The sequence below is a fragment of the Pararge aegeria genome, chromosome 11 (genome assembly GCF_905163445.1).
Source record: "Pararge aegeria chromosome 11, ilParAegt1.1, whole genome shotgun sequence".
NCBI lineage: Eukaryota > Metazoa > Arthropoda > Insecta > Lepidoptera > Nymphalidae > Pararge > Pararge aegeria.
In genome coordinates, this window is record NC_053190.1 from 16,497,243 (window position 1) to 16,522,500 (window position 25,258).

The 25,258-nt window shown below is 37.7% G+C and overlaps 1 protein-coding gene across 2 annotated transcripts in view; it reads right to left on the bottom strand.

Moving 5' to 3' along the window:
* Positions 1-1,027: 1,027 nt before the first annotated feature.
* LOC120627305 (histone acetyltransferase KAT7) overlaps positions 1,028-25,258 on the bottom strand; it is a 39,659-nt gene continuing 15,428 nt past the window's right edge. For both annotated transcript variants that reach the window (XM_039895259.1, XM_039895258.1), the window contains exons 12-14: positions 7,533-7,626; positions 3,854-4,107; positions 1,028-1,129 (exon numbers count right to left, since the gene is read on the bottom strand). In XM_039895259.1, coding sequence (XP_039751193.1) covers positions 1,028-1,129; positions 3,854-4,107; positions 7,533-7,626 — 450 coding nt within the window. The remainder of the gene's footprint in view (positions 1,130-3,853; positions 4,108-7,532; positions 7,627-25,258) is intronic.

Consider the following 25,258-nt stretch of genomic DNA (forward strand, 5'->3'; position numbering starts at 1 on the left):
GTAGGCGGATAAAATGCGAAAGTGAATCTTAATAATAGACAGTCATGGACATCAATGTTACCCGATGAGAAATTAATTATGATTTATTTCAAATTAAATGCCCAATCAGCAGGAATAATTGACAAAAAGAGGTAGACAAGCTATTCTAAATCGCTATAGCCTTTATACAGTATTTTAACTCTTAAGTTAACTCTTCATGCTAGTTGGGAGGGTTTATTGCGGTTTCCGCACATCAAACTAGATGGCTTTGTATTGAAAACCATCGCATTAACTGATCTATTACCTACCCCCTCTTTCCCCTAAGTCTCGTAACAGAACAGTTTTCGCTTATTTATACAATTGAAATTCGACATCAGAAGTGGGATCTTCTCGTCATACCCACTATTCAGGTCTCACCAGTTGGAACATTCAACCAAATAGTCTATAAGATAGAATCTTCTAAAACTAACACTTTTACTTAACAATAAATGTGTAGTCAATTCACAACACAATACTTCCCTCTTAACATTTCGCTTTTTGTTTCCTGCATCCAAAGAGTTGTCTGCTGCATCGTTGAAATCTGTTGCTTTACTTATGCGATTAAGTAACGCTTGGAAACTTAAGTTTCCACGAGGAACGTATTGAGGGTCACTAGCATATATTAAGAATAAATTTATCATCTAAAAAGTCAGGCAACGCAAACACTTTGAGTTTGACTGTCTTAGCCGTATCAGTATTTGATTGTTCATTTCTTTAACAGAACGTAACTATCACCTTAGTCCAACCATTTCGGTTTCTGGATAACTGGAATACCCTTCACCCAATGTTTATTAATATCTAGATATAGTCAGTATAAGCGTCTATCCACCACTTGTAACTACAGTAGTCTGTAACACCATACCCTATACTCCCGAGTTTAGAAGGGAGACTGGGTTCCGCTGCGGGAAGGTCGTGCCCCCTGGGTGAACACGTTGAGGGGCGCGAGAGGGGGGCGGTGCGGGCGCGGGCGGTGGGCGCGGGGCGCGCGAGGTGCGCGGGGGGCGCGGCGTCAGCGGGGCGCACCGCCGCCGCCTCCGCCCCACCAACGCAGGCTGGCGGGGTCAACGCAGCGCGCGCGCCCGGCACGCCGGGTCGCATCTTCTAGCACCTCCTGGGGACGATCACGCAGATAAAGCCTCCGTAGAAACATACCATTGTCTGGAGGCAATGCACCATAGCCCCACGACCACATAACCCACTATGGATTCCAAAGAAGGGCAGGAAAAACACAACACCACATGATTAGAGTTGAAAACTAAATCAAAAAAACCACCACCGTCCCAGAACACCACAGCCTAATAAGTGTTGCAAACTAGGCCAGGAAAAACACCAATACCTCACGACAACACAACCTGATTAGGGTTGAAAACTAGGGCAAGAAAAGCACCACTGTCCCAAAACACCACAGCCTATTAAGTGTTACAAACTAGGCCAGGAAAAACACTATTGCCTCACGACAATACATCCTGTTTCGGGTTGCAAATTAGTACAGGAAAATCTCAATTGCCTCACAACAACACAACCTGATTATTAGGGTTAAAAACTAGGGCAAGAAAAACACCAATGGCCCACAATACCATGGCCTTATAAGTGTCGCAACCTAGGCCAGGAAAACACCATTGCCTACAAAAACACAACCTGATTAGGGTTGTAAATTAGGGCAAGAAAAACACCATTGGCCCACAACACCACAACCTGATTATTAGGGTTGAGAACTAGGGCAAGAAAAACACCACTGGCCCACAACACCACGGCCTAATAAGTATTGCAAACTAGGCCAGGAAAAACACCATTGCCTACAACAACACAACCTGATTAGGGTTGCAAATTAGGGCAAGAAAAACACCATTGGCCCACAACACCACAGTCTAGTAAGTGTTGCAAACTAGGCCAAGAAAAACACTATTGCCTCACGACAATACATCCTGTTTCGGGTTGCAAATTAGGACAGGAAAATCTCCATTGCCTCACAACAACACAACCTGATTATTAGGGTTAAAAACTAGGGCAAGAAAAACACCAATGACCCACAATACCATGGCCTAATAAGTGTCCCAACCTAGGCCAGGAAAACACCATTGCCTACAACAACACAACCTGATTAGGGTTGTAAATTAGGGCAAGAAAAACACCATTGGCCCACAACACCACAACCTGATTATTAGGGTTGAGAACTAGGGCAAGAAAAACACCACTGGCCCACAACACCACGGCCTAATAAGTATTGCAAACTAGGCCAGGAAAAACACCATTGCCTACAACAACACAACCTGATTAGGGTTGCAAATTAGGGCAAGAAAAGCACCACTGTCCCAAAACACCACAGCCTATTAAGTGTTACAAACTAGGCCAGGAAAAACACTATTGCCTCACGACAATACATCCTGTTTCGGGTTGCAAATTAGTACAGGAAAATCTCAATTGCCTCACAACAACACAACCTGATTATTAGGGTTAAAAACTAGGGCAAGAAAAACACCACTGGCCCACAACACCACGGCCTAATAAGTGTCGCAACCTAGGCCAGGAAAACACCATTGCCTACAAAAACACAACCTGATTAGGGTTGTAAATTAGGGCAAGAAAAACACCATTGGCCCACAACACCACAACCTGATTATTAGGGTTGAGAACTAGGGCAAGAAAAACACCACTGGCCCACAACACCACGGCCTAATAAGTATTGCAAACTAGGCCAGGAAAAACACCATTGCCTACAACAACACAACCTGATTAGGGTTGCAAACTAGGCCAAGAAAAACACTATTGCCTCACGACAATACATCCTGTTTCGGGTTGCAAATTAGGACAGGAAAATCTCCATTGCCTCACAACAACACAACCTGATTATTAGGGTTAAAAACTAGGGCAAGAAAAACACCAATGACCCACAATACCATGGCCTAATAAGTGTCCCAACCTAGGCCAGGAAAACACCATTGCCTACAACAACACAACCTGATTAGGGTTGTAAATTAGGGCAAGAAAAACACCATTGGCCCACAACACCACAACCTGATTATTAGGGTTGAGAACTAGGGCAAGAAAAACACCACTGGCCCACAACACCACGGCCTAATAAGTATTGCAAACTAGGCCAGGAAAAACACCATTGCCTACAACAACACAACCTGATTAGGGTTGCAAATTAGGGCAAGAAAAACACCATTGGCCCACAACACCACAGTCTAGTAAGTGTTGCAAACTAGGCCAAGAAAAACACTATTGCCTCACGACAATACATCCTGTTTCGGGTTGCAAATTAGGACAGGAAAATCTCCATTGCCTCACAACAACACAACCTGATTATTAGGGTTAAAAACTAGGGCAAAAAAACACCAATGGCCCACAATACCATGGCCTAATAAGTGTCCCAACCTAGGCTAGGAAAACACCATTGCCTACAACAACACAACCTGATTAGGGTTGTAAATTAGGGCAAGAAAAACACCATTGGCCCACAACACCACAACCTGATTATTAGGGTTGAGAACTAGGTCAAGAAAAACACCACTGGCCCACAACACAACTTGATTAGTACAATTAGAGTGGCAAACTTGGGAAGGAAAAACGACGCTGAGAAAATGTCGTTTAAATGTTAATATCACAACCTCATTGCAACCCATCAAATAAACATCATTGCATTATGAAAATACAACCTGATTGGGGTTGCAAACTAATCACCGTTGACAATAAATCGCCAAAATCGCATCACACAAATTGCTTCGCTTGTACTAAACAAGTTATTCGTAAGAATATTTAGTGCGTAAACGCAAATGCAATAATGGAGCCCTGTACACACGCTATAAGCTAAATATAAAATAATACTGCTAACCTGTTTCTTCAGCACAATATGCTTGCCCTTCCAGTACTTCATCAGACCCCGCTCTTGCAAAGTTGACACGATGTCTGATGAAGCGATCGCTAGATCGCTGCTCAGATTCCGTATACTCAGCATTGGGCCGGGCGCGGAGCACAACCTCTTCAGCAGAGCCTCCTTCCAGTACGATCGGTACGATATTAGCCCGAGGTCAGATAGTGGAGTTTCTGGGGACCCTACTTTACCCTCGACCTTTGTGAGTAGATAACCTAAACAAAAAAAAAGCATACATATCGGTCATGGAAATAAAGACAAATTACTGGACTATTGTATGTAATAATATACATAAGGTACGTGCGTAGTAAGAATTTTGTTGATTGATTTTCACGTGATAATGAATAAAGCCTATGTGTTAATCCAGGGTAAAATCTATCTCCATTCAAAAATTCAGTCAAATTGGTTCAGTAGTTTTTGTGTGAAAGAGTAACGAACATATATCCATCCATCCATACAAACTTTCGCATCTATAATATGAGTTCTCAGCTTAATTTGAAACGCTTGCAGTAGCTAAAATTAATAATATAATTGTAAAAATAGTTTTATCGATCTGTTAATTCAGTAAATGCATGCTGAAGATTAGCCAATATATCAGACAGTCAGACAGACAACAATGACGCTCGTACTGGGTAAGGCTGTGTTAACGTACAAATAACAATGCCAAAAGTATTGATGTAGGTCAAACTCAACTGTTGATGTGGTTCAAGTACACGCAAACGTTCGAGTATCTACGAGTAGCAATATATAAGAATCGTTGAACGTATATAGTATTTCTGACCCGGTTTTGGTGTTTCATTCGAATCTAACGTGGCGCGGTTTTTAATTGTTATATTTTTATGACAAAAAAGCATTACTTTATATTTTAGCCCCGACGCAAAAACGACGGCGTGTTTTAAGATTGACGTATCTGTGTGTGTGTGTGTGTGTGTGTGTGTGTGTGTGTGTGTGTGGCATCGTTATCTTTTTACTGTTGCTCTTCGCAAGAAATTTCTTTATGAAAGTGTGTGTAATAGTACTTAAAATACTATAAGACTTAAAAGTAACTAAAATATGGTTTTCATTAAGTAGAAGACAGGAAAAAAACAATTTTAGTTTATGCCACATCCCCTTGTAACTTATCTCCAGCTATATAACTATTCTATAGCTCCTATTCTGTAACGCCTTTAATTAATAAAATCAATCAAATGCAATATCTTCAAATTGTAGATTGAGTTTAATAGTTCTATCCTTTTCCTAAGTTTGGACTCTATACGCATTTAATATTTACGCATATAATTTTTGCTCTCAAATAAAATATTTCTAGCTGAATTTGTGCGTCCGTACACTCTTAAATCTTCCTTGCACACTGAATACCTGCGTATACCTACTAAACACATGCATGCACATTCCCACCTTTATATATATATATATATATATATAAAATATAAAAATATAGAATATATATATATATATATATATTCTAAATTTTTATATTTTAATATAATATATATTTTTTTATTATTATTATTTATATATATATATACATAAAAATATATATTTTTATATATAACATGTATTATATGTGTTATATATAAGTACAAATAACACATAAACATATCTATATAAAAATTCCTTTACATAAAACTTAATACCTGTTAATTAAAGGCATAAATTTTACCCCGGACCTCGTAATCCGTATTCCAAAAGGCTAACCACTAGACCAACGAGGCAGTCGTTCTCATACTACTAGTTGGTACTTCCTGACGCTACCAATAAAATAATAATTAGGTATTTATTGGTAATTTTTATCGTTTAGCAGCGCGTGAAAGCGTAAAAAGTGGGCCACCTTTCACATTAACTTGTGGATACTGGTTATTGCGTATCGGACTACTGGCTAATGGAATAAAATAAGTTTAAATACACCTCAATTGCAGTGCAATGCAATTTAATATTTAACTCGTTTTGAACACAAATATATTGACGGCCGATTGGCGCAGTGGGCAGCGACCCTGGTTTCTGATTCATAGGCCGTAGTTTCGATTCCCACTAGTGGAAAAATGTGTGTGTGATGAACATTTTTTTTTTCAGTGTCTGGGTGTATATCTGTATATTATAAGTATTATAGAATTTAATCTAAGATTTTCGTGGTCCACCAATCAACACTGAGCCAGCTTGGTGGACTACGGCCTTATCTATATTTTTTTTTTGCGTTTGTTAAGATTTTTTGTTTTCACCATACACGGTTCACCTAAGAGCGGGTTCTTAGATATTATCCACGAACGCATCTCGTACTAAAATGATCTCTGTAGGTAAACGATTGTGTAAAATTTTCTCAATGTAACAAAATTACAATATTTATTTCTTTATTTTGTACTAAAATAAGTGACGTAATAAACAAGAAAGGACGTGGAAAAGGGAACACTTATCACTTCAAGCGATCCCTAACAGTGACCAGACCCCAGTGAGTTAAACGGAAATTTGCAGTGAGGTTTTATTTATATATTTATTTATTGTTATTAGGTACACAAAACAGGTAATATCTAAAAGTATCTAAATATAAGTTATAACCAATTTGTTCTAAGCTTCAACCCAAAGTATGTGTACACAACTTGGAATTAAATTAAACAAAAAGTTGAAACAAAAAAGAAACACTTAAAAATATATAATTTCCCTAAAGATTGTGTGGTGTGCTTAATAATTTGATTTTTAAAAATATTTATCCTTTTGTTATATATAAAATAACAATAGGATAAAATAAAGACTGTATACTATTTATTATACCTGATTACTAAAACATTTCCGTTCACGGAACGGCCACTTAATATTTTAGGTCGCGTTTTAGTAAGCAACGTTCTGAGATGAAAACCGGTCATGTCACGCTCTTATAGACAACACTTAGTTACCCCGGGAGTTATCGTAAACGGCACAAATAATTAACACTCCCATCAAAATTCCGCGCATCTACAATTCGTTGAAGTCACCCTTTGGCCACCCTACACCGTGGGGAAGTCTAGACTGCAGACCGATCTATACTGCAGTGCATCGATCCAGGTCGGGTCGACGGCCGTGGCGTCGAGACGTGCCTGTTCAGTTCCGCCCCCGCTTCACCCTCCTGCACGGCAAAACAAACCCCTGCAGAGTTTTACGATGTTGACCGCCCAGGTGCGGCGATTCGCGAATTTATATAGAACACGCGTGAAGCACTGTTTCCCAAATTCATATAAAACACATTCTCATATTGCATCCCAAATAATTGAAATAATCTAGATCACAGTAAAATACGTTTCGGTGGTAGTTATTCAAGTAAATCGAATTGACAGTTTCTTGACCATGTACACGAGGCTAAGGGAGCTAAAAAGAACGCATGCTCGCACGGGCCACTCTTTTCCTAATGCGCTGCTAAGTGGGAAATCGTATGCGGTCAATCAACCCAGTCAACGCTTTAACAACGATAAAACAAATCCCTGCCTACGATGTTGACCGCTCAGTTCCAGCGGAGGATGGGGGATTTTGACAACATTATAATGCAGAACTTCTTCTCAGTTAAATTTCATGACCTTGGCAAACCACCTTTTATTGGTTATGGTACCCCTACATACAGGTTTAAGAAGGTCATAGGACATTTAAACTTTTTTTTATTATAATCTGTTTTACTTACTGAAGTCGATGAGCAGTCTTCCATAACCTTGCCTCTGGTACGGTGGTAATGTGAGAATACAGGAGACGTTGTAGTTTAGGAACGAATTCTTTTCCTGTGGACAAGAAAAATTGTTAGTATCACGATGAAACTAAAAAAGGCAGCGGTCTTTGATAATCAGATCAAACTCGACTTACGAATAATCTCACAAAACTACCTAGCGAGAAATGTGAGCGAGCTACTTGTATTTGTTGCTAATGATCCTCCTAATGAAGAAATGAGAGGACCGAGTTTTTTATTGTACCTACCAATTGACAACTTCAACGGAAAGTGCTGTGAATTTCAGTAGGAGGTCCTGGGTTCGATTCCCGGCAGAGGCAGTTTGGGGATTTAAATTTCTGACGTTTCTCTGGTCTGGTGGGAGGCGTTGGCCGAAGCTAGATACAACCTTACCTAAGCGATTTAGTGTTACGGTGTGATTTCGCGTAGGAACCGATCAGGGGTATGACTACCTTACTCTCTAAAAGGTTAGCCCGCTACCATCTCAGACTGCGTCGCCACTTAACCACCAGGTGAGATATCTGAGAATCTACAAGTCATTGTAGGGGGATTAAAAAAATAAAAATTGTCAGACCACCTGGTCCTGAGATCATCGCCTGTAATCAGACCAATGCTTCGCAGGGCATGGAAGGAACACTTCCTACAAATGCCGCCCTCTGTACATCAATTTAAGGCGTAGGATCAATTTAAGCCGTATGTGCCTATAATTACACCGGCAACCGGCTTTCTACAGTTATAACGAATTCTTGGAAAGTGAAATATTGTGAAAAATTACTTATTTGTTATTATAGAATAATATTATAATGAATTTATGAATTCATATACATTTCCATGAGATAATTTATTATTTAATAATTACTTTGTGACGTATAATATTATGAATAAATGACTACTGACTATTGGCAACCACGCCCTTCAGACCGGAACACAGTAACGCTGCTCGGCGGCGAATATAAACAAGGCGGTAGTACGTCCCGGACGAGCCTTGTCGCAAAAAGAGACTTTTCTTTGAGATGTCTCTCAATAAGTTCAAACTTTATATAAAACGTAAGCTTACAGAAAAATTCTATTATAATGTTAAGGATTACTTAAACGATAAAAAAGCTTGGGTATGAATTGCTTTAACTTCATAGCTTAATATTAATTTACTGTGAGATGGTGATAACAAGAAAAATAAACGGAGAAGTGTGTTGTGGGCTCTTCTTAGACCAGAGCGCGTTTGGAACCCTCGTAGGTTTAAGTTGGCGAACGAAGTAATCACCATTCCCTTACAATTATGTAAACATATTAGTATAAACGCTTCATAAGTGCCTGTGATAGGCCTACATGAATAAAGAAATTTTGAATTTGCATTTGAATTTGAAAAACCCCAACAATAATAACAGTAATAGCGCGCTTCAGTCACAAAAGAGAAGCGGTACCCTCAAAAGGATCACTTTGTCCGTGTGTAAAAGCTTTCCCAAACAACTTAACTCGACTAAAATTAAAGCATTGAAACGTGAGTTCCTAATCATGTAACATAAGTTTTGGTTGAAGACGTGTGAGCAACGCGTAGGCCACGCCTCGTTTATTAATGGCACACAAGGTTTAAACTTTACTTTATTCGTGTATCACAAAGGTCACATTTTAATTATCTAATTTAATGTGAGTATATATGTACCTACTATCAAAATTTCAAATTAATTAAAGTATATTTATTTTTTTTCTAAACGTATAATCTATACTATACTAGCTGTCCCGGCGAACTTCGTACCGCGGATCATTTTTTTTTTATGAATGATATTTTAATACTTATTATCCTATTCCGGTCTACGAAGAATAAAAAAAAAACAAATATCATAAAAAATGGTCCAACCGTTCTTGAGTTATAAATAGTGTAACTAGCACAACTTTCTTTTATATATATAGATATCGTATCGTCGTAAAACAGTTATAGAATGAAACCATAGCCTAAAATTATGCAAGAAGGGAGAACTCTGTCGGTTTTTACCGTTTGGGAACCTCTGGCATAGACGAAAAGTCAAGCTTAATTAAAATTCAAGGTTTAAATATAAAGAATATTTGCACCGTTAGGGGGATATTTAGTTTTACACTCGCTGTGTCCTTTTGATGTCCCCTCAAAGAGACATTTAAAACGTTTTACCTATAATATCAGCGACCCAGCACTTCTCACCCGACACCGTAGTTTTACATTTGCGGATGTAAACACGTACCTAGACATATTATCAAAATTAAGCTTAATTTGCTATACTCCGCGAAAAGCAGGAGAATCTGTGTGGTGTAATTTATAATTTCGTCAATCCTTATACTCCACACCAAACAGATCTTCGGCAATATGACCTCTACGCACGTTTCGCTCCGAAACCGGAGCATCCTCAGGAGATGTTGACTTTACAATGAACAATTGTTAAGCAAGAAATACTTACATCTTTAACGACCATCGAGTTCTAGACTATCCAGAAGACAAAGCTGTCGATTTTAAAGAAAGAAAAAGTGTTTTTAAAGTTCAAATTCAGAATTCAAAATTGATTTATTTCAAGTAGGCCTAATATAAGCACTTTTGAAACGTCAAGTATGTCTGTTTGTAGTGACTCTAGCACCGGTTCGGAAGGCAGATTCTACCGAGAAAAAGCCGGCAAGAAACTCAGCAGCCTTTTCCAACATCGTTTTACAATTTAACAATCTTTGTTCTTTCTTGTGTGAGATGAAAGCGGAGTGGTTTCTTTTCAGGCTACTTTCCTTCTTGTTTGTTTGGGAACCGCAGAAGAAGATAATGTTTTTACCCTAAGTACATAAAGAAAATGAAAAAAAAAAAAAAACATGTGTGTCAACCCAAATTGGTCTCTGCTCAGTATGTATTACGCTTCTAGAGGGATCAAAGCCATAGCGCTAATCTTCCGTGGAGCCATGTATATATAGAGCCGTCCTGTTCGCCTAGCGCTCGCTGCTATAACGTTGGACAGATGACATCAAACGAGTCGCTTGGAGCTGCTGGAAACAATGGATTGCGGAACTCTCTATAAAAGACCGTTGTCCAGCAGTAAACGTCAATCGCTTGAAATGATGATGTTGTGAATATTTTATACTTATCGGAAATCCTTCAGTTCTCAACCTAGTCATAATTTGCAGATGTAAATATGTTCGCAGACGTCTAGCGAGCTGCTATAGCGTTATAAATCCAGACCCCTGTTCCAACTACCGAGCCACGCCTATCAGAAGACAAAGCTCTCGATACATACTGATGCATATGAAACGATATGTCTAGACAGTATTAATATATGACGAAACAATAAATCTAGACCTCAGTTAAATCTATTGTGCTTCACATCTTCTAGAAGACAAGATTCTCGATTGACACTAGCACATCCAAAACGTTCTACACTTTAGGTATATCGGAAATCTATCAGTTCACACCCTAGTCATAGTTTGCAGATGCTCCGAGGTGTCTAGAGATCGCTCGCTGCTTTAACGTTATAAATCCAGCCGTCCAACTACCGAGCAACGCCTGGCATTAGACAATATTACATACATACATTTTATGTTGGAAATCCTTCAGTTCTCACCCTAGTCAAAATATTTTGAAAGCGCTGGTTGCTGTGATGTTATGATTTTCTGTTACGCCTGCTCTTGAATTGATATAAGACATTTGAAACGTTCTAAATTTGATATGGAAAATCCTTCACTTCTCACCCTAGCCAAACTCGCAGATGTAAATATACGTGCATACGTCTACACGGAGATATATGATGTAATAATAAATCCAGACCTCAATTCTACCTATTGAGTTTCAAGTTTTCCTGGAAACAGCGTTTTCGATTGATACAAGACATTTAAAACATTCCACATATAATATCGGCGACCCCACAGCCCTCACCGGCACCCCAGTGACAATTTGCGGATGTAAACACGCTCCCAGACGTCTAGACAGCGCTCTCTGCTGTAACGCAATAAATCCAGACGTCTGTTCCCGACAATCGAGATACAAGTGTTAGGAGTTGACATTGTGGTTAGGCACTTCCATTCTTCCTATACGAACAATTGCCTTGCGAACATCCACAAAAACGTCTAAGGTAGGTACAACCCTAAGGTAAGGTAGTCTAAGGTATTAGGTACGCACACATAATATAAAAGTTAAAAAATTATCTGGTCTAATGTAAATATTCAGATAATTGTCAATACTATTGAGGTGTGTGTGGGGAGCCATTGAGTTGTTGATCTATATCAACAAAAACATAACCAAGGAGAGTTGACATCAGTCGTTAAAAACAAGCTTGACTTTAAGCTGAAGAAGACATGTTGTGCCTTCCCCATAAAAAGTTGGATAGTAATAAAAAGAAGAACTTTAAATGACTGTACCATCTTTATCAATAACAGATGAACTAACAGTGAACGAAAAAACGTTCACCGACTGAAAAACATTTGGTCAGCATTTAAATTACGATGAATTTAAAAACACGATCCCTGAAACGGGGACTTAAATATCGACTAAATGAACATCGTTGTATTCTTAACTTTAAAAACGAATAACAACGAAAATGTTTATAAAAAAAATGGCGACTCCTTAAATTATTCGATCGTGTGGTCCGGTACTTCGGCAATTAAAGATGCGTGTGGCGTCTCCCTCCCAAGAGATATGCCGCTTTTTGCTTCAGAGTCTTCATTAAGCCCCGTAACTCCACAAGGGCCGCGGGGCAAGCGATTCGGAATTGGAAAGTTCTTTGCAGTTTTAGATTCTTTAGGCGAGGGGCCGTCTAGACCTCGCATGCCGTACATGTATCGATAGACGTCTTTGTTCAAAGGGCCCTTAGCAGAGGGCCTTTAATAAACGTGGGTAAGGTTAAGGAGCACTTTAAAGCCAAGTATGAGAAGAGCTTTACACAATTCGTGTTTTAAGAAATGGTGATACTGCTAATTTGATATGACACTTCCCTTTGGAATCTCTCAAAAAAAAATAGGTAATAAATTAAAGCGATGATAGCCTAGTCGGTAATGCTTCGGTTTATTCCTTTCGTGGAGACCAAGTTCGTACTGCGACACGCACCACCGAATTTTCTGAGCTATGTGCGTTTTTAATTTAAGCAATTTAAATATCACTTGCTTTAACGGTGAAGGGAAACATCGTGAGGAGACCTGCATGCCTGAGAGTTCTACATAACGGCGTGTGAAGTCTACCAATCCGCACATGGCCAGCGTGGTAAACTACGGGTTAAACACGGGTTAGCTGAGAGGAGACACGTCTCCTGTAGTCGACCGGTAATGGGTTGATGCTGATGATTATGAACGACAGGAGCATAATACTCATTTTCTGCGTTTCCTATAGCGTATATATATATACTAGCGGACCCCAGTGCCATCTGTCGGGCTGATTTGTGAATCTCAACCATCCAGGGTGCCACCCAAACGCATACCGAAAAATTCATTCAAATCGGTCCGGCCGTTTAGGAGGAGTTCAGTGACATACACACGCACATAAGAAATATATATATAAAGATAAAAGAGAAAGTGTGTGGGTATGTTCCGTATAGGCTCCGAAACGGCTGGACCGATTTCAATGAAACTTTCAGGGAATATCCGGATTGACCTGGCGAGTAATCGTGTATAGTTTGGTGACGATCGGAGCACTCCTATTTTTGAACTGTGAAATACAGCTTTTATTTACTATGATGATATTCTATTGTTGGATGTACATGGGTGTAGATGATTATCTTCACCCGCTCGAGAAGAGAATAGAAGAGAATGAATACGGAGAGAAATAAATGATTTAATATATTATAAGACAAAAATTAATGATGTAAGTTTATTATTTAAATAAAATAAAGAAAAATCTAGCCCGGCGAAGCGGGCTGGGTACGCTAGTAACTCATAAACTAAAGCAAAATCCCTACACAAATGAAATGCCTACACATCCACAGAACTAAATTTTATCTTCTAAGTTTGACAGAACATAGTTTAATATAATCCTGTTACCCCATAATTTATAAGTTAAACCGTTTGAAAGTCGCATCATATTGGGTAAAGCTTTTAAAAGGATTCCCCTGAATTTATAAAACGTGTTTAGAATATGTAAATTTGTCATTCGTTGAAATAACACACCTAATGATCGTTAAGAGAGCGTTTACCTTAAAATCACGGACAGATAGGTTGAATTTTATATATTTGTATTGAATAATTAATTATCGCGTCGTCGATATTCATGCGTCTGGCCAAACCTTTCAGGTATGAATATATGATTGGCTCAGTTCGGAGTTTCTCGCCGAATCGAAATAGCTGACTGTTCGTTGCAGACGGGTTCAACGACCTGGCGTGGCGAAAAGCGGTATATTCGCAATAGATGAATGTGTTTAAGTGTCTAGACATAGAGGGATGCGTTGTTCAACCCTAACCTAACACACCCTTCTAAAATATGTGGACTTTTAGATAATTTGGTCGTTATTTTGGTCGAATTTATTGTATGATTAGCTGTTCACCGCGGTTCCGCGCTATGGCGAAATCTATACTTATAATAAAACTGTAAACTGTTGAAAATTTTGACCGGGGGATGCTTTATAATCGAAACTGTCATCATTATTACCTACAAAAAAGTCCGGGAGGCTAAATGTCTAAAGGTTAAGTCACAATAACGCTTTTGTTATAATTTGTCAATCAAAACACGGGTACAATCTAAAGATGGTGTCGTTTCTTATCCAAATTAACAGTTTTATAATTAAAATTGAATATGTACCTGCAAATTCCTCTTTAAATTATTCAAATTGGACGTATCATTTATAATTACGACGCGTATAGTAACGCTAAAAGCAAGAAAAATTCAGAGGGCCGCCCGGCCGCGTATTAAATAGTTTAAACATAAAAGTGGACCCGGTAGGTGGCGCTGCAATTAGGTTCTTTATTTTTTAAGATATTAAATCCGATAATAACCGATTCGATGCAGACGAACTTGCGCGGGTCAGCTAGTATTATATTAAAGCTATAACCACCGATAGTGTATGCGACAATAAACCAAATTTTCATAAGGTATATGTAAAGAGACTAGTATCGGTTATTTTCGGGGCGTTTCTTAATGCACCCAGTTAAGAAAAATGAGGGTTTGCGGGTTATTATAACATTTTTTGCCGTAATAATTCCTGCCGTGTGGTGACGGCAGATCAGAATGTTGAATGATCAAAACAGTTGTAACCACCTCTCCTCTACCCGCAGGTGTCGTACGAGGCGACTAAGGCAGCAGCGTCCTTTGTGCTACTAATACCATCTACTGCGATCACCAACCTGTCTGGCCAGCGTGGTGACAATGGGCAAACCCTCCCGTTGGAGGACCAGCGGTGGAATGGTTTAGGCTATTGATGATGAATAACGAAACCTGTTTTTATGGGAAGTATATATTAGCGAAGCGGTGATAGCGATACCCAATGGGGTAGGAGGTCGACTTCAATTTCGGGAGTGCGAGTTCGAATCCCAGCACTCACCTCTGACTTTTTTAAGTTATGTGCGTATAAGTAATTAAAATATAACTTGCTTCAACAAGTGAAGGTGAAGGAAAACATCGCGAGGAAACCCGCATGCCTGAGAGTTCTACATAATGTTCTCAAAGGTGTGTGGAGTCCACTAATCCGCACTGGGCCAGCGTAGTGGACTACGGTCTTAACCCATTGTGGGAGGAGACCTGTGTTCTGTAGTGGGCCAGTAATGGGTTGATGTGATGATATATAAGTACTAAGGTAAATTTTGGACCATACAATTAGTAAAACTTTTCACTTAACAATTATTCATTGTAAACAACATCTCCTCGGAATGCCCCGGTCTTTGAGCGAAACGTGCGTAGAGAGAACATTGCCGAAGATCTGTTTGGTGTGGACTATAGATATTGAAGAGATTATAAATCACGCATTACAGATTCTCCTGCTTTTCGTGGAGTATACGCAAATTAAGCTTCAATTTCATAATATATCATGAAATTCCGCAAAGTAACGCCTGCTTCTATCAAAAAAGATTTTTTTTAATGACAAGATTGCTTTAAAGAAGGCGGCGACACTTTTATCTCTCTTATAGATACAGTAAATATTTTTAAATTGTATAAATTTTACGCTGTTTATATACATTTAAAAGTATTTAAAAGTTTTATGTCTAAGGCTTTAAAAGATACAACTGGCGCTTGCGAAAAGTTGTTAATAATTATTTTTCCTTTGATATTCGCATCGTAAGAGACAATTCAAAGTGGAAGCGCAATAAACCTTTGTGCGGAAAAATGTGATGTTGTCAAAGGTTCGGGTAGTTCACCCCCGGGTCTGCCCCGCCGTCTATATTAAAGCTGGAGACGTTTCGAGATTAGAGTCGCTTCGTAAATAAAAAACCGGTCGAACGCGTGCCGCGCATGTATGCACTGAGTGGACAGACCATGTAAAATTGAGAAAATGGACAGAACTTGCTTGGTTCCTGCACTGACGGCAGGTTCCATACGGTCGCACGGAGTCCTATAGTAACTCTTTTACTGTTAATTGTGTCAGGTTCTGGAATTCCCTACCTGCTGACATACGCCAGGCTCAATCCTAGAGTGTTTCAAGAAGCGTTGAGAAAACTTTTTCTTGTCTATGTAACATTAAAGTATGTTACTTTGTATATTATGTATAATATGTGTGTACTATTAGAATTTACGATACGATCGATATATAAACTTAGATCACGCGAATCCTTTCGTGCCAAATTTAAAGAAATAGGTATACTTACAGTAGCCTCGCAATATATTTTTAATAATATAATCTTTATTAAACAAAACATAAGAATTTATAAAGAAAAAGTCGATATAAACAATCGACTTACTAGAAATTGACATAAATTAGTGATATCTACATATCGTCTGAGAAATTACAGAATGATGACGATGGGGATGGGTATATGCTTTTATAACATGATACCGAAGGTAATGTTAGATCTACCTTTACCTAAGTTTAAACAATATATTATAACACATTTAATAAATCGTGGTTACTATACGATTGATGATTTCTTAACGACAAGGCTGCTTGGAAGCAGGCTCCGCTCCCATCTCTCACAAGATAGAAGTTTATTTTATATATATTTTTTCATTGTAAACTATAAAATGATGTTGGAAAAGAGCAATCTGCTGAGTTTCTTGCCGGCTCTTCTCAGTGGAATCTGCCTTCCAAACCGGTGGTAGAGTCACTACAAACAGGCTAACTTGACGATTCAAAAGTAATTCTAAACTAGGCCTACTACATAAAAATTAAATGTGTGTTTTTATTAAAGATTTTTGTTTGTTTGGTTGTTTGAATAGTTTATTACAATCCAAACAAACAGTCTTTAATAACTTCTACAATACCGAAATACAGTGCGCATAGAACGTGCTTCCCGAGTCCATAGCACACAACTGGAAAATGATCGTGTCGTGAACATTAATATTTTTAAGTATATGGGTGTTTATCTATATATTATAAGTATTTAATTATCTTTGTAGCCATAACACAAGCTACGCTTACTTGGGGCTAGATGGCGATGCATGTATTATCGTAGTATTTTATTTATTTATTTTTATTTAATCATTTAAAAAAAGAAATACCTACGCTTAATCTCCTTTTATAACTCTCACTTGAGATGTTTCGTTTTATACATTTGCCCGCTTATGGCATACCCTGTTCCTACCTTGTATTAACGCCACTGGTGCTACGCGAAGAGTAAGGTTTTTAGTTGCCCGTCCTAATATGCGAACAGGATTTTAGGGTTTTTGGATTAAATACTCTGAACACAATAAATGACTCCCTTAATTGCTCTGAAACGTGGGCGCTGACTAAGGGACTCAATAGAAGGCTCAGAGTCACTCAGCGGGCGATAATGAGAGCTATGGGAGGAGTATATCTACGTGTACAGGAATGAGGAGATCCGTAGAAGTACCAGAGTTACATTATTTTTCACAGCTATCAGGTATCAAATGAAAGAGCTTGACTAGTAGACTAATGTACACTATATTGGAAGACGGGTGGTTTTTCAAATTTTCAATTTATATATTTTGAAATTATTGTATCAAAAAAAAAAGGTTTGTTTTCATATTGTATTATCCTAGAGCTCCTTTGATATTCGCAGCCTAAGAAACAATTTAAAGTGGAAACATGATAGATCCTTTGTGCGCCAAAGTGCGGCGGGTCAGAGGTTGTCAAAGATTCGGGAAGCGTGCCTCCCGGTTCGATGACCCCCGGTCTGTCCCGCCGTCTAGATTTAACGTGCAACTTGTGCAAAATAAACGTTCGATGCGTCCGTCTGTCTGTGTTTACGGATAGCGGGAAGTTTACCTTTGATATTCGTAAAAGGTTTTTATGTCCAGACTTGTGTGCCCAGCTTCCACCGTAAAATATTTACGCTCGCTTTTTTTTTATATTCAAATAATGTTTCAATTCATTGTTTACGTTATAAAAGTTGTCTCAATTCGTATGTTAACTTATTGTAATTATTCATCGATTGTATCAATTATTTATTATTTAAGTTAGTTAGAAGCGGTGATAGCGCATTGGGTAGGAGCTCGACTTCACTTTCGGGGGCCGAGTTCAAGAATCCCAGCTCGCACCTCTATTTTTTCCAAGTTATATAAGGGTTAACTAGGAAATTTTTATTTTAGGATTTTTTTTCTAGTCTGGTCTGGTGTGAGGCTTCTGGCGCGGCTAGTTACCCTGCCGACAAACGCGATTTAGCGTTCCGGAACGATGTCATGCAGAAACCGATCTATCCCTTACAGGTTAGCCCGTTACCATCTAAGACTGCATCAGCACTAACGAGCAGGTGAAATTGCATTCAAGGGCTAAATTGTAGTGGTCTAAAAAAAAATAGTAACTCTTATTAATTGTAACTCTTATTTTTATTTAACTCTTTATTTGTACAACACAATGAAGTTAGGAAAAAAAAAACAATAGAAATACAAAGACAGAAGTAGAATACATATCGCTTAGTAGCGATCTCTGCCAGGCAACCTTTGGATTAGGACAAGATGAGCGAGAGCGGACAGGTGGTGTAAAATTATTATAAACCTACATTCAAATAGCTAAATACAAATACATAAACAAAATTGCACAAATAAGAAAAATGAATATAAAATAATAAACTAATACGAAACGGTCATAAATTAGTGATATCTGCATATCGTCTGCGAAAGGTGCAGAACTCCTTTGTGGGGTTGAGTATACGCTTTTACAACATGATTCCTAAGGAAATTCTTGACCTACCAATGCATACATTTAAAAAATGTGTAAAAACGCATCTAGTACAGCGAGGTTACTATACATTTGATGAATTCCTCAATGACAAGGTAGAATGGAAGCAGCCAGCCTCGCTCTCATCTCCCGCAAGATAGCAAAATGATTGTAAATGTTGATGTTGGAAAAGAGCAACTACTGAGTTTCTTGCCGGCTCTTCTCGGTAGAATCTGCTTTCCGAACCGGTGGTAGAGTCACACAAACATGCATACTTGACGTTTCAAAAGTGCTTATAAAGTAGGCCTACTTGAAATAAATGAATTTGAATTTGAATCTAATATATACTCAATCATACATAAATACTTATGAACATATAGATAATAAAAATAAACATAATCAAGGTATAATAAATGTCGTCATTATTGTGCAAGATAATATGCTTTCACCGCGTTTTTAAATGTTTCGAGCGATTTTGCCTCACGTTTAACACAGTGAACGCCTTTTAAAAAATCGCCTGGTATGACATTTAGTAGTACTAAGTTACCCTTTTTGTAGTAGCTTGAAATTAATTAATTATTGAATAATAAAATTAAAATCGTGACAATAATTGAATAGTAAAATTTTAATCATGAATTTCATAATTTCACAATAGGTCAAATATAACAAATGAAAAAAAAACTTTTACAATTTTATATCTAATCATAATATTTTTAGCGCTATATTGCTTTTAGTACGAAAGCAATATAGCGCTAAAAATATTATGTATTTACGAAGAGATCCCAATATAGCGATAAGGCCGCCATAGTGAGTTTTTTTTAATTATTTTTTTCTGTACCTTTGTTGGTGTGCAATATAAGTATTTATTGTGTTATAGAAATTTTAAAACTCTTTCTACAGATAAATCTTACGAAAATAGCTTTTAATGCATAAAAATCTAAATTTAACTATATCCGGTTGCATCACGGCGTATCCGGATGTGGGGGCGTCGAACTCTCTGTCTCGACGTCTGTACTTTTTATATACACCCGGCAGATATATACGGTTTGTCGAGACACTTATCATATACCTTGGCTATCGATTTTGAACCGTCTGAGAGCTAGACGGATGTGTGGTCGCCGAATCTCCTTTTACTAATACTACTGCCAACTTTTGACAATTATGCATTGTACCCGCGCGTATTTAACAGGCCATATAAATGTTAAGTGCTTTACATTTTGGCTTGTTTTTTTTTTATTTGAGGTCTAGTATTTGACTGCGATTATCTGGGATATCTGCAATACGGTCTAAGATGGGAAGCGCTAACTATGATGGGTTATACGAGCTTATTAACATTTACAGAATTGTTAAGTTTTTACAGGGTAACGTACTGCAACGCAAAATCAACACGTGGCAGGCCCACTTTGCTTATCTCGCCGCCCTTTTAGGGTACATCGTTTTTTCTCCTTCTAACTGACAATATAGTTTTGTATTCGCAAGTTGTCGCAGTCTTTTTGTTTTTTCGCGCTGCTGCCCGTTCTCCAAGTCAAAGTCAAAGTCCAAATCAAATAGTTATATTCCCTTAGTCGCTCGTACGACAACTGTATTCTGATATGCCGTCACGTCACGGTGACACCACAAACCACACATTATGTAATACACTTATGATACGATACAAAACCGCTTTTCAATGTGAATTCCGAAAATATTTGGATTTTATAAAATTTTTTTTTGAAAAACCTTTATGTGGGATTCTAAATAAATTTTCCTGCGTGTGTTTGCAGAAACTCGCAAATGGACTATGACTGTTTGAATTTCTTTTTTTTTCGTTTTTTAATGTCGTATCAATACTGTTCCAGCCTTAGATAAGATTTGTATGGTAATTACTTATAATAGGTGGAGCTCGTTAGGCGTTACAAGGCAGCCCTTGAATGCGATCTCACCTGATGGTAAGATATATGATCGTCTGAGAAAAGTGCAGAAAACCATTGTGGGGCTGAGTATATGCTTTCATAACCGAAGGTTATATGAGATTTACCATTTCATAAGTTTAAAGAATGTATGAAAACACATTTAATACATCGAGGTTACTAAACCACTGATGAATTTCTTAATGACAAGGTCGGTTGCTTGGGGAAGCAAGTCGCTCCGCTTTTACCTCACACAAGATAGAACAATGATTGTTAAATTGTAAAATGATGTTGGAAAAAAGCAACTGCTGAGTTGCGGTGGTAGAGTCACTACAAACAGACATACGTGATGTTTCAATAGGCCTACTTGAAATAAATGAATTTTGATTTTTTTTCGAAATAAAGTTATATTAAAACTTTAAATATCCACCACACAGGCAATGTGTGCCGCTAGTTTATAAAAATATAAGTATGTTTAAATAAAAAAGTCAGTAAATATCAAGCAAAACATTCCAATGTAACAAATTACTCTTGTTTTTTTTACTATGAACACAGTTCTACGCCGTAGCTCCTCTACTACCTGCCTCTCGTTTACGTTACCGTAGTGCTACGTCGCTACGACGTAGTTTACTAGATCGCGTTAATGAACGTAGTTTTTTTTTCAAACCGAACTTCGACCTAATAGAGAGAAGGCGTCGATTACACTTATAATTAAAACCTTTCTAAAAATATTTTTTACGTATTGTGACCCCATTCTTTTTACACATAATAGTTCTGTAAAGTAGTATGTTCCCCTCGGGAAAGCAGATTCATAACCTCAAACTATGAACGCCCTTATTAAGTTATTAGTTTGTGCGTACAAACATCTCGAGTGTGAATTCATTTTTGTAAGCTTGTACTTATAGACACTGCTTCGACGTGTGACTTTGTGACGTGCTTACATCTGAGTTATATTCCGCGACTTACGAAAGTCACTATAATTAGCTCACAAAGCAGTTGACATTAGTAAATTGATCATAAGGGACTTTCGGAACTAAGTAACAGAAATAATAAAACTTACAAGTGTAATCAAAAAACACACACACACACACACAAACTCTGCCACACACACACACACACACTCTGCCACACACACACGCAACACACGCACACACACGCACACACATTTCAAACTTAGAACAACCCCGTCGTTTTCGCGTCGGGGGTTACTAAAAAGAACAAAATCGATCAAACAAATAGGCATAACTACTCACGACTAAGAAGTGTACAGATTCTATGATAATAACGACATCCATGATTCCATTAAATAAATAATATTGCAATCTAAAATGGATTCCATTCGACAAATCGTTCGGCGCGCAGTGTTCACCGGCAGACGCGATTAAAATCTGATGCCGCGGTGCGTATAATTGAAACTGCTGCACAAATAACGCAGATAGCGTGTCATATCATACGTTTCATCCGTTTTGGGATATCTGGATAGCCTGTGAGGCATTTAGGTGTATGATTAAATTTTTAGCGAGCTGACTTTTTTCTTTTGAATGGTGCTTATTTTTTTTTATTGTTTCAACTCTTTGTTTCCCGCGTTCTTATTTATATATTTATTTAAACATCTTACCTACCTTACCTTACATCTTACGTACCTTATGTCTTCCTGGTATAAAAAGTAGCTTATGTAACTCTTCCTCTTTTCAGCTAACTCTATGCCGTAAATGAAGTTGATTTGTTGATCAGTTCGGGCGTGAAGGGAGGACAAATAAATAAACACAATTGTCGGCGATTGTCTAGCTTTTACCTTAGAGTATAATAATTAATATAAGTAGTAAAAGTGTGAGTGCGTAGCAGACGGGCGCCGACCACCGCACGAGACAGAACTCCAACTCTGTCTCAGAACATAAGGCAGGGTTCTTATACCTGCCTTATTTCGCGCCTCGTCACTCAGTGGAACACGTTCCCTTGGCGGTTCGGCATAAAACGCCGACGCGCCGCAACAACAATTGCGTATTTATAATATTATACAATTATATAAGCATTGACGAACCAAGAACTGGTGCTAAAGAGCATAAATAAATAAATAATTTATTTTTATCTGTAATAATTGACGTAACAAGCAGTGGTCCTCGTCCTACAAAGTACCGCCCTTTATTTGCCAACATGAAGTATAGCTTCGGACTAATTACACCGGCAGTAAACCGGTAAGGTATATGTTATTTCAGTTATAAGCTTTCAGCACGAAATAATAGTTCTTGTAAAACAATCTAGAAGCAGGGCGCGTTGACTAAATGGTTCGTCGAACGTAAATACTATGTACTGTGGTCTGTGTGTAAACATTAATATACGCATTTTATTCAGTTCTAAAACATTAATTCACTTTAATGTTTTCAACAACTTTCACCAAGGGTTGTCTGCAAGAGATTGCTTTTGCAATAAGACCGCCTTCGTCCACAATTGTATTTGTATTTATATATATATACTATTGTATATATTATTGTTTTGATTAATTCAACAGGATTTTTTGAAGTAGGTAATACTATTTCGAACGGTTTTCTTTCTGTAACTCTTAAAGAACAAACCGCTGTAGCTTGAGGAAATTTGTCATTTGTCTGTAGCATGAATATTCGAGATGGATATAAAAGCCACCTTTTACTGTGGGCGAATTTCTACATCTCTTGGGAAATCGAAAATAGTCTACGTCGAGTCTAGAGGGCAACGGCATGTTAATGGTTCAAGGAACCTTAGCTTTACTTTATAAATGTGTTCCCACAAAAAGGGCTCGGGTCTCCTCTCACAATAAGATTTATTTTATTTTATTTATACTCTATATTTGCACACAAATAAAAATACAGAAGAAGAATAAAAGAAAACACAGACAGAAGAAGTATACAAAAGGCGGCCTTATCGCTTTGTAGCGATGTCTTCCAGGCAACCTTAGGATAAGGAAAACAAAAGGATAACATACTGCAGGTTGTGCATATTTAAAAAAAAATACATACTAATAACTACATACTAATACTTACTAAACTAGATTACACAAATAAAATAATACATAATATAATAAATATAAAAAAATAATAATAAAATTAAACTAATATATACTATAACATATCATAAATACATTAACAACAGGAAATACTAAGATGTGGGTAAAAGCCGTAGTCTACCACGCTGGCTCAGTGCAGTTTTGTGGACTCCACGCACCTTTGAAATAATTATATAACTCTCAGGCATGGAGGTTTCCTCACAGTGATTTCTTGCACAGTTGAATCAAGTGATATTTTAATTATTTAAAACGCACATAACTTAGAAAAGTTATAGGCTGGGATATAAAATTGCTCACTAAGTGATAATTACGAAAATATAAATAAATATACTACGACAGTACGCACATCGCCATCTAGCCCCAAAGAAAGCGTAGCTTGTGTTATGGGTACTAAGATGACTGGTGAACATTTTTAGAAATAATATAGGTACAAAAATACTTATAATATACAGATAAACACCCAGACACTGAAAAATATTCATGTTCACAAACATTTTACAGTTTTGGGAATCGTACCCACGGGCTTGGATTCGGAAAGCAGGGTCGCAGCCTACTGCGCTAGTTGGCCGTCAAATGTCAAAAATGTAAGTCTGTTTGTTTATTTGTTACATAAGTTCGGCTCAACTACTGGCACCTATTTTGATCCTTAATCCTTTACCCTAGAGATTCTCGAGTAAAAACTTTTTGTTACCTACACCCGATTTAACACCTAACGCGATCTTCGTAAAATTTTGCAAAGGGGCTCTCCCTTTGCATCTTGAAACGGATATAGGACATTTTTATCCCAGAAAAACGAATTGCTTTTACAAAAATAAACGCGGGCGAAGACGTGGGCAAAAGCTACTAAACCATAACAAAGTTACAAACAGGTTGTTGTTGATCAAGTTATTTTTTTTTTTCTTCAAAACTTTTACAGTTTTAACAAGATTGCAAGTTTGGAACGTTCTTTTAGATGTAGTTGTACTACACCTCTATCAGAAGACTCCGCTCTTCCATAACAATATCCGTTATATGCGTAAAAGAAGTAAGTTGCATCTTAAAATAAATATAGGTACACTGAAATTTAGGTAAATTAACGTTGTGCGTGTGTGTGTGTGTGTGTGTGTGAGTGTGTATGTGATGTGTGTGTGAGTGTGTGTTTGTGTGTGTGTGTGTGTAATGAGTGAGAGTGTGAATGTGTATAATACGAATAATAGATGTGCTTCAAGTTATTATATAATACGCTTTAAAAGATTTTTAAGTTTAATTTTTGGACACTAATTTAGAGAATGTGTTAAATTGATTTAAAAAATTATAAACTTCTTAGTAACATATGCGTTCTTGGAAGCCGGCTGCATATTAATGAATGATAAATTGTTACATTTTCATGTTGGAAAAGAGCCACTGCTGAGTTTCGTGCAGGCTTATACGCCTTTAAAACCTGTAGTAGTCCGTAAAAAACAGACAGATTTGACTTTATCAAAAGGCTTAAAAATAAAACATTTCTATTTTTTTTTTTTATTTACAAATACAATTGATGAATTTCATAAGGACACGACGGTACCAAGAAGCAGGACGCAAATAAATGGATTT